The sequence below is a fragment of the Xenopus laevis genome, chromosome 7L, assembly GCF_017654675.1.
Source record: "Xenopus laevis strain J_2021 chromosome 7L, Xenopus_laevis_v10.1, whole genome shotgun sequence".
Lineage (NCBI taxonomy): Eukaryota > Metazoa > Chordata > Amphibia > Anura > Pipidae > Xenopus > Xenopus laevis.
The window spans coordinates 97,874,913-97,890,581 of NC_054383.1; the positions used below are offsets into that span (position 1 = coordinate 97,874,913).

The window sequence follows — 15,669 nt, forward strand, 5'->3', positions numbered from 1 at the left end:
GGTCTTACCTAGCTGCTTTAATTCCTTCATCACTGGTTGAAGAATTGGAGAAGAACTCTTAACATTGACAAGCAAATTGCAGAATGACATGGCCGGTACAGCATGCTGCAGTGTTGAACTCAAAAGAGTCTTTGAAGGAAGCTCAGAGTCTTCATTCTGCTGCGGCACCGTTAGTAGCTGAAAAAATAAAAGACCGGTATTCATGAAATATAAGACATAAAAAGACTATACTGACCAGACATGGCACACACGATTACAGATCTGGCTATGATTTATTACTACAGTTGCTATGAATTATTTTGGGAACTGTAAAAGCATCAGATTCTTGTTCGGGTTCCTATTACATGGATATGTAAGCTTTTGGGAAATAGGATGGCAGTATAAAACGCAACTGCTGTGACAGCTATTTATTCAAGCAAAAGTCACTGCAATAATCTGCCTTTGAGTATGGATATATTTGTATTCTCACTAAACCGAGACAGATTCTGTCATAATTCAGAGGTGTTTATAAGTTAAAATATATAATCTTTCATACTTTTTACACAGTCTTTATCTGTGAAAGTTCCCCCCTCCTTTCATTTCATCCAGAAATTTGGATCCTTGTTTTCGGAATCCCTACATCCTGATACAAATCACACGCAGTGGGAAACAATTCAAATACTGATACTGTTGAAGTTCATTAATAAATCAGCCCAGCACATGCCCAGTCCCAATGATGGCTGCATTACCAGCACATATTTACATGTACAGCTCACTATGTGCTAGACGTGATGACTTCCAGCATAATCACAACAAAGCACAGAGAAATACATAGTTAGTGCAAACGTTATTAAAGGGGAACTTTCTCGAAAATGAAAATGTAATATAAACTTCATCCTCTAGGTATAATCAATAAAAAATTCTGTACAGTTTCTGAAATAATCAAGTTTATCTTCACTATCCCTTGCTCAGCATCTGTTTGTTTTTATCCTCTCTTCATGCAGGATTTGGGTGCTACATATTCACCGATAATTACATCCAATATATCTTTTAGGGGGATCTCTTTCCTATCAGATGTATTAGCGCTCACTCAAATAACGGATTCAAGAACAAACAAAATCTAACAAAATAACTGATTTTGGAACAAATCCTGCATGTAGAGAGACAGGATTTCTGGTGATTTTAAAAGAGTGAGCTCTAAACAATCTTCTAGGCAAAATAACCTGCCCTAAAAGCTATACTGGATCTAAATCAGACTCCCAACTCCTGCAAGAGGAGAGAATGAAGAGAGACAGATGCAGAGAGTGAAAGAACAAAGAGTAACTTGATTATTTCAGAAACTGGTCTTTATTATTATTATTATATTATTTTCAGAAAATTTCTTATTTCAGGATGATGAAGCATATATTAGATTTTAATTTTCTCAATAGTTTCCCTTTAAGGATGTTTTTGTATGACTAAATTAGCAATAAACTGCGTTGGAAAGTGTGCATTGTATAGCAGCATAGTGAAAAAGTGAAACAGGGTTACCTCCTTAACCAAATCTGTCAACGCTGTGTCTTCTGGGGGTACAATGCTGAGAATATCACATTGTCCGAAAGCTTGCGTGATTAAATTACTGTAGCGCACTAGTACTTCTGCTGCTTCATTTCCTCTGTTGATTACTGCCAACATAATGAATAGAACATGCATATAATGTAGCATTTTGACTAGATGTCCTAATATGCATGGCCCCTTATTACATTCTAAACCTGCTGATATAAAGCACTGCGTATCTTGTCGGCGATATATAAATAAATGATGATGATGACACAGGAACAATTTCCACAAAACAAGTGACCTATTTAATTCTTCTATAAGAAATAATTGCTTGCAGAGTATCTGAAGCACAAATTCTAAACCACGATCGCTACTATAGTTTTAATCAAAGGCCCACTGTTTGTGACTGGAGTTACATAAGCACAACGACAATAAGGCTAAAGCTGCACTGGTATCAGTGTTACCAATAGTTTATTTGTAAGTGCCGAATCCTCATATACAAATTTTACGTGTAAAAAAATTTTTTTTATTTTATTTTGTTATTGGTCCTTTAAACTTCCTTGACCAGACCCACTACTATATGCTTCCTTCCTAAGTTCATTTTGATCAGTCATTTGTAAATGCGCACTAAATTGAGCAGACACCCATGTGCCACTAGCAAAGCAAAGAAAGAATGTTGCACTTTTAGAAGATACAAAAAAGAAACTTTGAGATGGGATTTATTGTGTGCAGTAGGGTCTTTCTACCCTCACAGTTAAATGCAGCAGTCATTTAAAAATCGTGGTCACTAGTGATTTTGTGGGCCGGGCCGATACCTGCGGGACGTTTACCCGCGGGTTGGCGGGTTCGGGCTGACTGTGCACCTTTATTTGTAGGTGGCACTGATGGCTTCTGACTTCCACTTTTATAGCCACGCCTGTTCGCCCTGCCCCTTTTGTGACATCATCGAGGGGGTGGTTAGGCGCGGGTCTATAAAAGGAACCCGGAAGTCGGGTGCAGGCGGGTGGAGGGAGGGCAGGTTCACACATCCCTAGTGGTCACAACTTTTGTCTCTGTTTTATCTGCCCCTGAAGAGCTCAAATCAAATATCTAATGTTAAAAGCTTAATATCATTAAGAACATGCAGTGCTTGTTTTTGCTAGAAAGCAATGGGCAAGGTTTGACTAAAGCTGGCCATAGATGGGCCGTTGTAAATTGCTGACTTGGCCACTTGAGACTAAATTGGCAGCTTATTGGCCCATTTGACCAGATATCCATCAGCCAGGTTTGAAAATCCCATTGGATAAAAAAAGCTTGCATCATTCTGTATGTTCTGGCAGTTGACAGGCTAAAAATTGTATCAGTTACGTCCCAGTGCACTGGTGGCAAAATCATGCAGATGCCAAATGAGCGAATCTCATAGTGTATGACTTACCCTGTTCTGAATGTTAGGGGAAAAAGAAGTTTATTGAGCTTGTCTGAATGCAACAATTCCTGGATTATGCACATGCTGAGAAGAGCAACTCACTTTTTTCAGGCTTTTATGAAAACAGGTTTAACAAATGCCTTGTGCTGAGTTTTGCTCTCATAAACTTACCACTCTGAAAGAAAACATCTGCTCCAGGCTCTTTACGAATCTCTTCAATCAGTGACTTCAGAGATGGATTCGACTCTTGCATTGCTAGGAGCAGCTGCCAAAGAGCTATGACAGCCAACGTTTGTTCATCCAGAACCAAGGACGTAAACGTGCTGAAAATCTTTGAGGTGGTATTTTTCTTCACAACCTTTTCCATTACCTTAACATTAAATCAATAGTTAAATGATACCTACACATTCGTCCTTTATCAGTTTTAATGCATTGCATGTATAAGGATATACCAATTTACCTTACCTCTTTTTCATGGGTAGTTAAATTAACAGCTGTTGCGATGGCACTGAGCATCAACTCAGAATCTGTTACCACCTCAGAGAAATTTTCCTGATATTGTCTTAACAACTCTGCTCCGTAATCAGTTGTGGTCATTTTATCTGCAAAGGTAAAAGACATTTATGTCAGGAGACATTTGCTTGATAAGGAGACAGCTTACTTTGCTGGTCAGTCAAGCTAGGGGATACATTATAGGGCTGAACTTGATGGACAACCCAAATCATCTACGTAACGCTAAAGCAAGATTTTATGAGACATAAAAGGGAGGTCTGGGTAAATACCTTAGCAGAACATTTTCAAATAATCTGTTTGTTGTCAAACAGTTGTGCCTGGAAAAGCTTGTGCCTTGGCAACAAAAGCTATAACAAGGGTTTTTGTGGTGCTTGTAGCTGCAAACAGATTTTTTTTTTAGGTTTAAAGGGATACTGTCATGGGAAAAACCTTTTTTTTTCTTTTCAAAACGCATAAGTTAATAGTGCTGCTCCAGCAGAATTCTGCACTGAAATCTGTTTCTCAAAAGAGCAAACTGATTTTTTTATATTTCATTTTGAAATCTGGCAAGGGGCTAGACATATTGTCAGGAACGAGTGTTTAGGAGTACACTGCTTGATTCTACATAGCAGGTCAGATAACGTTTACATTTTTTTGCAGTTGCATTCACTATTTTCTGCTACCAAGACTTTGGGGGTTATTTACTTAAATTCGAATTTATCTCACTATTAGAATAAAAAAAGCTTGATCAAACACCCATGGCCGATTTAGCCTTATTTATTAATAATATAACTCAAATAAATCGGATTGGGAAAAAACCCAATAAAATTGAGCGAAAACCCAGACTTTTTTCCCTTGAATTGCTCGATTTTTTTCAGGTATTTGCCTGAAATTATGTCCCCAAATGCATCGGATTTTTCGGGCTAAACTCAGCGCAGACCATGATAACTTCAAAATGAGATAGGAGCCTCTCCCATTGACTTATACATGACCTCTACAGGCAGATTTTTCGGATTGTGGCTTTTTGCAGCATAATAAATCTGATCTGTTTATTCAGGAAGCCTTAACCTTATGTTTCGGCTTTTCAGTAATGTGTTCCTGATGGTACAAGGGAGCAAACAAACTATTCTGAGCCGTTTTGGCAAAATGATGCCGAAGCCCATTAAAGTCTATGGGCGTCCAAAAAATTGCCGCGCAGCGAAATTTCTTGACACGCGTCTTTTTTTTTTTTGACGCACGACACCATACAAGTCTATAGGAGTAATTTTTGCGCCGAAACAAGGCGAAAAAATTCGCCCATCCCTAATTCTGAGCATGTGGGACCATTAGAGAGATTGGTGATAAAAGCCAAATGTGTATGATCAGTCACACAACAAAAAAGGAATAGAGAATTGGAAATGCATAAAGTAAGGGAATTTAATTGGTTGAAGCTTTTCATTGTGATCAACGAGTGTGACTGGCCTAAAGTCACTCAGGTGGGGATTGTGTTTTTCTTGGATGCTGGAATTATTGTGAACTTTTTGTAGCAGTATTAAACCATTGCTTTTGCCAGAGACCAATTAAACATGTCCAAATAGACCTCTGCAAGTAGTTCTGTGCACAACTGTAGAATAATCATGATTCCCCTACTTTCCTGAAGATTTGCTTTTAAGAGACCCAATGATGATCATCTTTGAGGACTTGATACATTACTTCATCTGGTTCCACATTAAGGCCAATGGCAGTGTCATTTTTTTTCACATGAAACCTTGTTTTGAAAAAGTTATGCTTGTCTGTGAGTGATGTAATTTACAGATGCATATAGAAAAACAAATGACCAAGGGAGATTGTCCTAGTAATTTAAAGGAACAGTAACACCAAAAAAATTAAAGCATTTTAAAGTAATTAACATATAATATCCTGTTAACATGCACTGGTCAAACTGGTGTGTTTGCGTCAGAAAGACTACTATAGTTTATATAAACAAGCTGCTGTGTAACCATAGAAGCAGCCACTTAAGCTGTAAAAATGGAGAAAAGGCACAGGTTACCTAGCAGATAAGCCTTGTCCATTAACAATGGTGTTTTATCTGTTAGGTGATATGTAACCTGTACATTGTCTATTTTTTTTTTTTTTACAGCTGGAATGGCTGCCCCATCGCTACACAGCAGCTTGTTTATATAAACTATAGTAGCCTTTCTAAAGCAAACACACCGCTTTTAACAGTGCAGAGCAACAGTACATTATATTTTAATTACTTTGATACACTTTCAGTTTGTGGTGTTACTGTTCCTTTAAATACGCACTTATCTGATAAAAATGTTAGAATGTGATCATTTAAAGTTAAAGAAAATATCACATTACGTATAGTGGCCCTATAAATGTAAGATTATAAAAATTGGGGATCCAATATGTTAAGTCACTGAAACACAAATTGCAAAAAAAGATGTCCAATAAAATCTGAAAAATATGTAGTAACTAATCATGTTTAAACTTAGGGGTTTAAACCTTCAAGAGCTACAGTTGTCCCTTCTCTCGTTATTGCCCACATAGCCATATAAACAAATGCAGAGTAGAGATCAAAAAGCTAGCTATGAATGTACAGTGTTGTCGATAATGTTCTCTTTATATTAGAGGCCAAAATTCTGTTTGGTGGCACAAAAAGGGTTAAAATATTGAGAGAAACATTTGTACCTTTTAAACAGGGATTTCTGCTTTGTGGCTCCAGCATCTCCAGCAAAACATGCAGATCAGGAAATGCTTCCCTCACAGCTTGTAGAAGTTTTACCAGGCTATTGGGACTCAATGTCTTTGTTTCTGATGCTTTCCTCACTAGTCTCTCCATGGCGTCTCTATGTGATCCACCTTCACAGCAATCAATAATCACCTTATTAAATAAAGCAAAACAAACAAAAAACAAAATCAGCTGCAAACCTCATTCTCACATTGTGCAAAAAAAATACTTTTCAACCCTAAATGGTTTAAACTCTTTGTTAGAAAATGGAGTAATTCAGCACTGTTAATATTTAGAACAATAAAGTAACAGGACACTACAGCCATTATAATTAAAGGAACAGTAACAGCAAAAAAAATTGTTATAAAGTGTTATAAAGGAATGCCAATATAATGTAAAAGTTACCTTGCACTGGTAAAACTGGTGTCTTTACTATAGTTTATATAAACAAGCAGCCATTCAGAGCTGTAAAAGGAGAAAAGGTACAGGATACACAGCAGATAACAGATAAGCTCCTTGGTATACAATGGGATTCTTCAGAATTTATATGTTATCTACTGTTAATCCTGTGCTGAATGGCTGCCCCCATGGCTACACAGCAGCTTATTTATATAAACTATTGTTGTGTTTCTGAACCAAAAACTCCAGTCTTACCAGTGCAGGGCAACAATAGATTATATTGCCATTCTTTTTTGACACTTTAATGTTTAGCCATTACTGTTCATTTAAGGACAGGGGCACATGGGGCGACTGATTTGATTTTCTCAGCCTGTGTTATAGAGGATCTGCTCCCACATGGAGCTCAACTGACAGGCATGGTGGTAGCCTGTGTGCAGCTACACTTTTATGCATTTTCTGGGCAAAACCTGCCTATACCTGTCTATGGAGCACTACAACTAAGCATCATTGCAATTCATCTCTTTAATTGACAGCTTAAGCAGTTATTAAAGCGCACAGAGGTTATTTTGCTACAGGATGCCTCTAGAATCAGAAGCTTTCTGACATAATAGTACACATAAAAACATGCAGGCTAGTAGGCTCATAACAAACTCATAACAAACAAAAAATTTGTAGCACTGAACAGTAAACATACAGCTCCATGTGAGTTTAAAAGTAAAATAGAACTTTTTACTCCGTTTCCATGGCAACACACCCCAGACAATATTAATTCTATTAATGATTTAATCTACTCAGTCCATATTTCATGTTATACTGTTGTAGAAAAAGCTGGCTCAGCTGGGGTTAGTCCGGCACCTGCAGTCACAAGAAGCGGCTTGTACTAGGTTGCAGGGGGAGGAGAGGGCTTTGCAGCTCAATTAAATGAAACAGGGTCCTTTAAAAACACATGCACCTTCTTCCATGTCCCTTTTCATCCCATACTAGAGTATACAGTGTGTTAATTTACTAAAATAGCTGCTAAACGGCACCACTGCAGTTACCAAGAGCAACTAGTCAACAATTTGTTTTGAATAGGTGTGTGTCTTTGTATGTTTATTTGCTGCATCTTTGTTCACAATTCTGGTCCAGGGGTGCTTTGCCAATGAGGCGAGTTGAGGCTGTCGCCTCAGGCGTCAGCGCCCTACTAGGTATCAGGGGCAGCGAAAACGCTGCTCCTGGAAATTTAAGAGCGAATTTCCGGAGGGGAGGCGGCAGAGGGGCCAGGATCGCACCTGGTTCTGGTCACTACTTCCTCTTGGTTTCAGGAGAGTTTCTGCCTTGGACATTTGGACAGGCACTTAATCTCATTCAACAATAGGATACATAGAAGTCTCAACAAACATATACCTGTTTCTCAAGGGTGCTGAGAAATCCTTCTTCTGCTGTGTCCAAACACTCAATAATAGGACTGAGCTCTGTGATGCACTGTATAAGGTCCTCTTTGTGCTCCAACAATAGTTCAAATAAAGATTTGCCCTTTTCTTCAGTTAACACAGGTTCTGTTAATAAAAAAAAGTCAGAGTGCAAAAACACTTTAATCCCCTGAAGGAATGAATATCGTTATCACATTATTATTGCCTTGTAACATTATATCACATGATTTGTACACAAGCCTTCTAGGGATGCACCAATTCCACTATTTTGGATTCGGATCCAATTCCTTCTTGAAAGATTCGGCCGAATACCGAACCGAACCCTAATTTGCATATGCAAATTAGGGGTGGGAAGGGGAAAACATTTTTTAATTTCTTCTTTTGTGACAAAAGTCACGCGATTTCCCTCCCCGTCCCTAATTTGCATATGCAAATTAGGATTCGGATTGTCTTAAAAAGGCCGAATCGCGAACCGAATCCTGGATTTGGTGCATCCCTAAAGCTTTCACAGAGCTATGTATCTGATAGAATCCATTTATTCTGTATCAGCTAAGCCTCCTTACCTTTTTCACTTTCATATTAATGCAATGTAGTACATATTAAAGGAGAACCAAACTGGAACCTGAAAGCAAATCTAGAATCTCTGTCATATAGCAAGTGTATTCTTCTATTTTATTCAGAAAACATTATAAACGGGTGCATGAATTCAAAGAATTGCATTCCTCTGTATGTCCATAACCTTTACATCTGTAAAATACAATACTTAACAAAATAGTATACATTCTTTTGAGGCAAAAGTAAACAATGTTTTAATGATGACAATTTCAGTTCAATGGAAGGCTTTTTCTTTTCTATATTTACCTTCTTTTAGAGAGGTTTCTTTTTCCACTGGTTCTTTCTCTAGGAGTGCTTTATTAACACTTGGATTTGTATGCCTGCACAATTTCAGCAAAGCCAGGACCGTGTCAACAACAATGCTTTGTCCATGTTTAACTTTTTCTAGAAGTTTTGCAAAAGTGGAACTACCCTCTTCTGCTTGGCAACACTCCATCACTGCCTACAGCACAAGAGGGATTAAGAATGTGGGGAAAAACTTTGAGCATTAGAAGTCATTTAAAAGAAAACAAAAGAAAGTGCACATGGGTGAGGGCTAATCACGTGACTGCAGATTAAAAATTGCTGCCACTTCAGAAGAATATTTTTCTGCATTTTCTACAAAAGGAATAACTTCTAAACAAGTCATTATATACCTTATGGCAGTAATCCCCAACCAGTAGCTCGTGAGCAACATGTTGCTCCCCAACCCCTTGGATATTGCTCCCAGTGGCTTCAAAGTAGGTGCTTAATTTTGAATTCCTGGCTTGGAGGCACATATTTTTTGCATAAAAACCAGTTGTATTGCCAAATAGAGCTTTCTGTAGGTTGCCAGTTCACATAGGGACTACCAAATAGCCAATCACAGCCCTTCGTTGGCATCCTCAGGAACTATTTTCATGCTTATGTTGCTCCTCAACCCTTCTTACATTTAAATGTGGCTCACGGGTGAAAAAGGTTGGGGATCCCTGCCTTATGGCATGCACACACACATTTAATATGGCTTAACTCCAGCACGAATGGTATTTCACTGGTTAACTCCGAGCTAGGTGGAAGGAAGTTGTGTGTCTAGGAGCAGCACACAAAGGGACACCTCAAGGCATCTCTTCAGGGCAGGCATTAATTCAGGGGTATTCATTTCAGGGCTACCTTGAGTCCTGGCAACCTGTTTTTGGCACTGGCGACATGCACAAGTTTAAAAAAAAAAGGATTCTTCAGCATAATTACCTTCATCACATTTAAATGTGTACAATTATGAGCTAAAAAGCCCTCATATGTATAGCATGTGACAATTTTTTCACAACTGTATCCCAAAAGCTTACGATAAATTAAGTTTAGTGTAGAGATGGTTTTAATAATGAGGAGATGCATGATGCAAATATTACATCAAAACACTGCATGTGCCACAACCACAAGGGTCCAATCACCCTGCCAATCTACCCGAAGAGAAGGGAAATTGATAGCCAGGAGACATAAATAGAAGAGCTTATGTTATAGGTTAGGACAACAAAGTAGATGGTAGAGAGAAAATAACTGCATTAATGAGCATGGAAAGAATTGGTATGGTGGGTTCAACAACGGTACCGAACATTGTGTATTACTCAGAAAGCTATGATTATAGTACAGGCATGGTATGTATTATCTGAAAAGCTTGATATCTGGATAAGTGATCAAACTATAATGTGGGAACTATGGCCTAACGCAAATATATCCTTTAAGGCTTTTACACATGGATGTTTGTAACTGCACTCCTGTGTGAAAGATTTATGTTCGTTCCACCGAACAGGGTAGCAGGAGTTAACTGACCGGAGCCTCCCATATGGAAACTCCAAACAGGGGAGTGCATGACAATGCTGAATGAATATGATATTGGACATGCAACTGTATCTGCCTTTAGTATTCTCATGCATTCCTTTGGGTACTGTTTGGATCCTGCTGGTTAAAAGAAATAAAATAAAACACTGACCTGCTTTTCAGCTTCTTTAATTTGCCGACACCTCTGCAGATTTTCTATTACACTCTGAGGGTCTGAAAGGGCTTCACTGAAGATGCTTTCATAACGTATTAGAAAATCCAACTCACCAGAACTTGCATCTGTTTCTGTATTTGTAGAAGAGCAGATTGTCAATACATATACGTATTTGCCCATTATGTTCTAAAGAATAACTCAAGGACAGCTTACTTAAAGGGGATCTATTGTCAAAATGAAAATGCAATAAGCTTCATCTTGCTGAAATAAGAAACTAAATCTAAACATTAAAACTTCTGTACCATTTAGGTGTGTCTACAGTGAAGGGCTACACCTGCATGGGTTTCTGACCAGCGCAGTACTGAAATCTTCCATTATAATTGGTGCTTACCGATGTAATGATATGCCTCCTATTGTAAAATATGAAGATGTTAGAAGTAGGGATGCAACAAATCCACTATTTTGGATTCGGCCAAACCCCCAAATCCCTTGTGAAAGATTCGGCCGAATACTGAACCTAATTCGAATATGCAAATTAGGGGTGGGAAGGGGAAAACACTTTTTTCTTCCTTGTTTTGTGACAAATTTGGGTCAATTTCCATCCCCATCCCTAATTTACATATTACAAATTAGTATTCGGATTTGTTTTGGCCTGGCAGAAGGATTTGCCCGAATCAGATTCCTGCTTAAAAAGGCAGAATACTGCCCGAATCCCAAACCAAATCCTGCATTCAGTGCATCCCTAATTAGAAGTCACATCAGATACCTGATCTGTATAAAAGCACTTGGCTTTCAGCCTTTATATGGCCATGAAACCCCTCAGTTACAACAGGGGGTTACATCAAGGGCCGCCATCAGGGGGGAGTGTTGTACCGGGCCTGGAGGGTAAAGGGGGCCCGGCCGTACTGCACTTACTTGATTAGCCCCCTTGCTTTCAGAGAGCTGCCGACTTCGGAAGGGAGGGCTGGAGCTCAGGTGGCGTGATCTTCAGTCCATTTCCTTCCCTTATTGGTCACAGAGTTTAAGTCCTGGTTGAGCTGCTTAGGGATTGGATATCTGAGGTCCCCCTCCAGCTCATCCAATCACCATGCTGCTTTACCAGGACTGTGCTCCCTCCCTTCCAAAGTTGGCAACTCACTGACAGCAGGTGGGCTCTGCTAATCAAGTAAGTGCAACATGGCAGGCCCCCTAAAATTAACATGCTGTTTTTAAACTTCTGGGGGCCTGGCCACCAATATTAGTTATTAGGTTTTTTTTTTACATGTGGGGGACCCTAGCCAGCAATGTTTTTTTTTTTTTACTGTGGGGTGCAGACCTGTGGGTGGGGCTTGCGGTGGGGTGGGCACAGCACAGGGAAATTTTGACGTATGGGGCCCTGTGATTTCTGATGTCGGCCCTGGTTACATCATTCCCTATATAGGGCACCACTTTTATGAGGCGTTATGAATTTATCGAGTCACAATCCATAAAACTAAAAAAAAAAACAGAGCAAATGGTGTCTACCTGGTTCATTCAATCTTCTTTTCTTCATAGCAGGTTCAGCTTCCTCCTCTATTTGAACTGGTTTATCAGTTTGGATAGGGAAGCATAACATTTCCGTGATGCAAGAATCCTTTGATATTAAGTCAGACTCTGTAACCTTTTCTTTACTTTCTTCCTCAACAACCTCATGACTATTATTTTGCACTTCGGAAACACACGACACAATTTCAGTTTCCAGAAGGCTTGTTATATTGTCATCTGCATCTGGATCGGACACTTCGACTAATTTTTCTGGAACAGTCTCAGTTTCGGGAGTTACAGACAAACTCTCAGAGATCTGTGAGGAGATATTTGTTTCATTATTTACCAAAGAAGGTGCCGTCTCAGTAGATGTTTCATCAAATAAATTGTTGGCTGTGTGCAACTCAGCTTCAGTCTCTAGCAGCCTAGTAACTTCAGGGATGTCTGGACTTTTGTCCACGTTTGGTTTTTCAGCAGGAGCAACATAGGGAGCTGCTGTTGAAACTGGAGAAACTTTTTGCTCGGCAGGCGTAGGTTCACTAGTAATATCATTTTTTAAATTCAAGGTGTTCTGTTTAGAGAAAATTTCAGTTTTATTTACAGTTATTGACTGGACTGAACTCTCTTGTAACTGACTCATAAGCTCGGTCATGAGGTTTTTACAGCTCACGGCCACATCGAACATTTGCAGACTATCTGCAACCGAAATGATTTTTGTCAAATTGTGTTTTCCAGGAGGCAGCTTCCCCGAGTACATCATTTCCAACAGTAAGGAAAATTCATCTGGAGTAACGACTGAAGCATCTATGGATATAGTGTCAGTACTTTCCAGCAATGATTTAAACAGTAAACTGGCAGCAGCAAGCACAAGCTTCTGGGCTCGAAAATGAAAAGTACCAATAAAAATTGTACAGTCGCAGAACTTCTGCTCTTTACACAACGTGTGTAGTTGCAGCAGTAGCTGTCTGCTGTAGTTTGGAAGCTCCATTTCATAAATAGCAATGAAAAGTAATCTGACGGTATGTTATTCTCTCTTTAGGGAATACCTGTAATAAGACAGAATGAAATATTTAATATGCTGTTATTAACTTGTGCAAATGAAAGTAGTGTATTTAGAAAAAAAAAACCCATAATTCTTTCTTTCCCTCTCTTGAGGCCAGTCTTTGGGCTTCTTCAACATCCCTGCATGCTCTTAGCAGCACTTTTTAAGCATGTCACTAGGTGCTTCTCCAACAACCCTGTAAATATCACTTCCCCAGCATCTCTGCACAAATCGCACTTTACTTTGCCAGCAGCCCTGTACATGCCACTGTGTACCCCTAGCAACTCTGAACATGTCACCCCCTCCCCCCAGGAGCATTACATGCCACACTGTGCTCCAGGAGCAGCACTGCACATCACATTATGCATTCCGAGCAGCACTGCACAAGACTATGGGCTCCCCCGGCAGACCGGCACATATCACACTTAACAACGCCAGCAGTACATATTACATCACACTCCCCCAGCAGATCTGCAGCACATATCACACCGAACATCACCAGCAGTACATATTACACCACACTCCCCTAGCAGATCTGCAGCACATCACACTGAACATCACCAGCAGTACATATTACACCACACTCCCCCAGCAGATCTGCAGCACATATCACATTGAACATCACCAGCAGTACATATTACACCACAATCCCCCAGCAGATCTGCAGCACATATCACACTGAACATCACCAGCAGTACATATTACACCACACTCCCCCAGCAGATCTGCACATATCACACTGAACATCATCAGCAGTACATATTACACCACACTCCCCCAGCAGATCTGCAGCACATATCACATTGAACATCACCAGCAGTACATATTACACCACACTCCCCCAGCAGATCTGCACATATCACACTGAACATCACCAGCAGTACATATTACATCACACTCCCACCAGTACTTCCACAGCAGACGACAAAGATCACACTACACTTCACAGAAGCCCTGTATATATCACACAGCCGCTTTTCAGTGCTCGGTTTAACATTCAGCAACATCTGACACCATAAGGAGAAGGTTTTATCCCAGGCACCCAGGCTGTGTAAGAGCAGCTTTCCCCCAAGAGCAAAGTCTAGATCCCCTCTTGGTCACAGTGCAACTCACACCTCCCTTACTGACAGCAGCCCTCACCTCTTTGCAAACACTTCCAGATTCTTTCTGGCATTTAAAACCTGCACCACAACAATTCTACATTCAGATCTCCTGTTCCTTCTCTAGATGGGCCGCAGCAGCACCACAGAGTGGCTGTGAGGAAGTCCTGATGTCACAGCCATGTGATCAAATGTGGGCGGGGGTTGTGATGTCACACATGGGCGTTATCTAGCTTGTATGCCTGTTAAAAACTGCCCATAGCTTGTCACAGCAGGACATTTTAGGAAAGGGAAAGAACGACTGTCAATCCAACGTGTAGCATCAAGAATGAAGGTGTTCCCCGTTGGGCAGTGCTTTGTTAATTCTGGTAGTGGCTCCCAGTTGAATGAGCTGTGCAGTCTGCAGAGTATGTCTATTTGTTCTCTTACATACTACTAAAGAGATTTGGGGTCCAACTAGCATTGCTGCACATTGATCTGTCCTCACACTGGAGTGTTAACTGCAGCCCTCTGTGCAGAATACTTCACTGTATTTATATATATATATATATATATAGAGGACAGGCTAAAGTGGAGTTGTCAGGTATGAGATAACCCTACATCAGCTAACCCTACCCACTAGCAGCAGCCCTGTACTAATCATGTTGTACTAATCATGTTGTACTAATCATGTTGTACTAATCATGTTGTACTCTCCACATCCACCCACATCAGCCCTAAGCAAATCACACTGAACAACATGCGTTTCCAGCTGATACTTATCTACTAAGCAGTGTTTGTCCCACTATGAGGAATAGCAGTGCCCCACATTCAGAGTACAGGTCCCCTGCTCCCCTCACCTCGTGCAAACCCTTCCTTGTGTAGTGCAGCAACCTTCTGGCATTAGATCCCTGTGCCACCACAGCTCTACATTCACATTCCCTGCTTCCGCTTTTGCCTGGGCCGCAGCAGCTTCACAGAGCAGCCCTCAGGAAGTTGTAATAACACAACCACGTGATCAAGCTGGGGACGGGAGATAGTGATGTCACGTAGGGGCGTGTCTAGCGTGCAATGACTCTAGAAGGGGGCCTGTCCTCAAGTCGGCTGTTTAGAGCTGGAAGTACGATACAGCAGTGTTGTTGCCAAGCAGGTACTTCTGTGTCAGTACAATTTGCCCACTACTAGTGCAGGGTTGCCCGGTGTAAATTTCCAAACCAACCAAAGTCAGCTACAAAACCAGCCCAAAACTAGCCAAGAGGCACTTCAAAAGTAGCCCCAAAATAGCACAATATGTGCAGTGAAAAGAAGTCTAAAAAAATATATTAATATATGTGAAAATACGTCTTTTTTTTCAAATTTTCACTGTTTTGCAAATTTTTACATGAGGTAAAATGGGAGCAGATTCGCCATCACCAGGGAGTAACTACAGAGGGGGGCCCAGGAGGTATAGGGACCCCATGTGGCCTAATACATATACAATTTCAATAAATATTAATAAAACAGCTCAATCTCTAGTCGTTTTGGTGGCCAGCAGATTTTTCCC

The 15,669-nt window shown here is 40.2% G+C and overlaps 1 protein-coding gene across 3 annotated transcripts in view; it reads right to left on the reverse strand.

Moving 5' to 3' along the window:
• The window catches only part of zbtb40.L (zinc finger and BTB domain containing 40 L homeolog), a 28,154-nt gene extending 13,016 nt beyond the window's left edge, over positions 1-15,138 (reverse strand). For 2 of the 3 annotated variants that reach the window (XM_018226057.2, XM_018226055.2), the window contains exons 1-10: positions 14,987-15,138; positions 12,006-13,051; positions 10,500-10,633; positions 8,801-8,996; positions 7,914-8,065; positions 6,089-6,281; positions 3,389-3,525; positions 3,095-3,293; positions 1,510-1,643; positions 9-177 (exon numbers count right to left, since the gene is read on the reverse strand). In XM_018226057.2, the coding sequence (XP_018081546.1) occupies positions 9-177; positions 1,510-1,643; positions 3,095-3,293; positions 3,389-3,525; positions 6,089-6,281; positions 7,914-8,065; positions 8,801-8,996; positions 10,500-10,633; positions 12,006-12,993 (2,302 nt within the window). In that variant the 5' untranslated portion in view covers positions 12,994-13,051; positions 14,987-15,138. Of the gene's footprint in view, positions 1-8; positions 178-1,509; positions 1,644-3,094; positions 3,294-3,388; positions 3,526-6,088; positions 6,282-7,913; positions 8,066-8,800; positions 8,997-10,499; positions 10,634-12,005; positions 13,052-14,187; positions 14,550-14,986 lie in introns of those variants that run through there. The other variant, XM_018226056.2, reaches the window with a different exon arrangement.
• Positions 15,139-15,669: the final 531 nt, after the last annotated feature.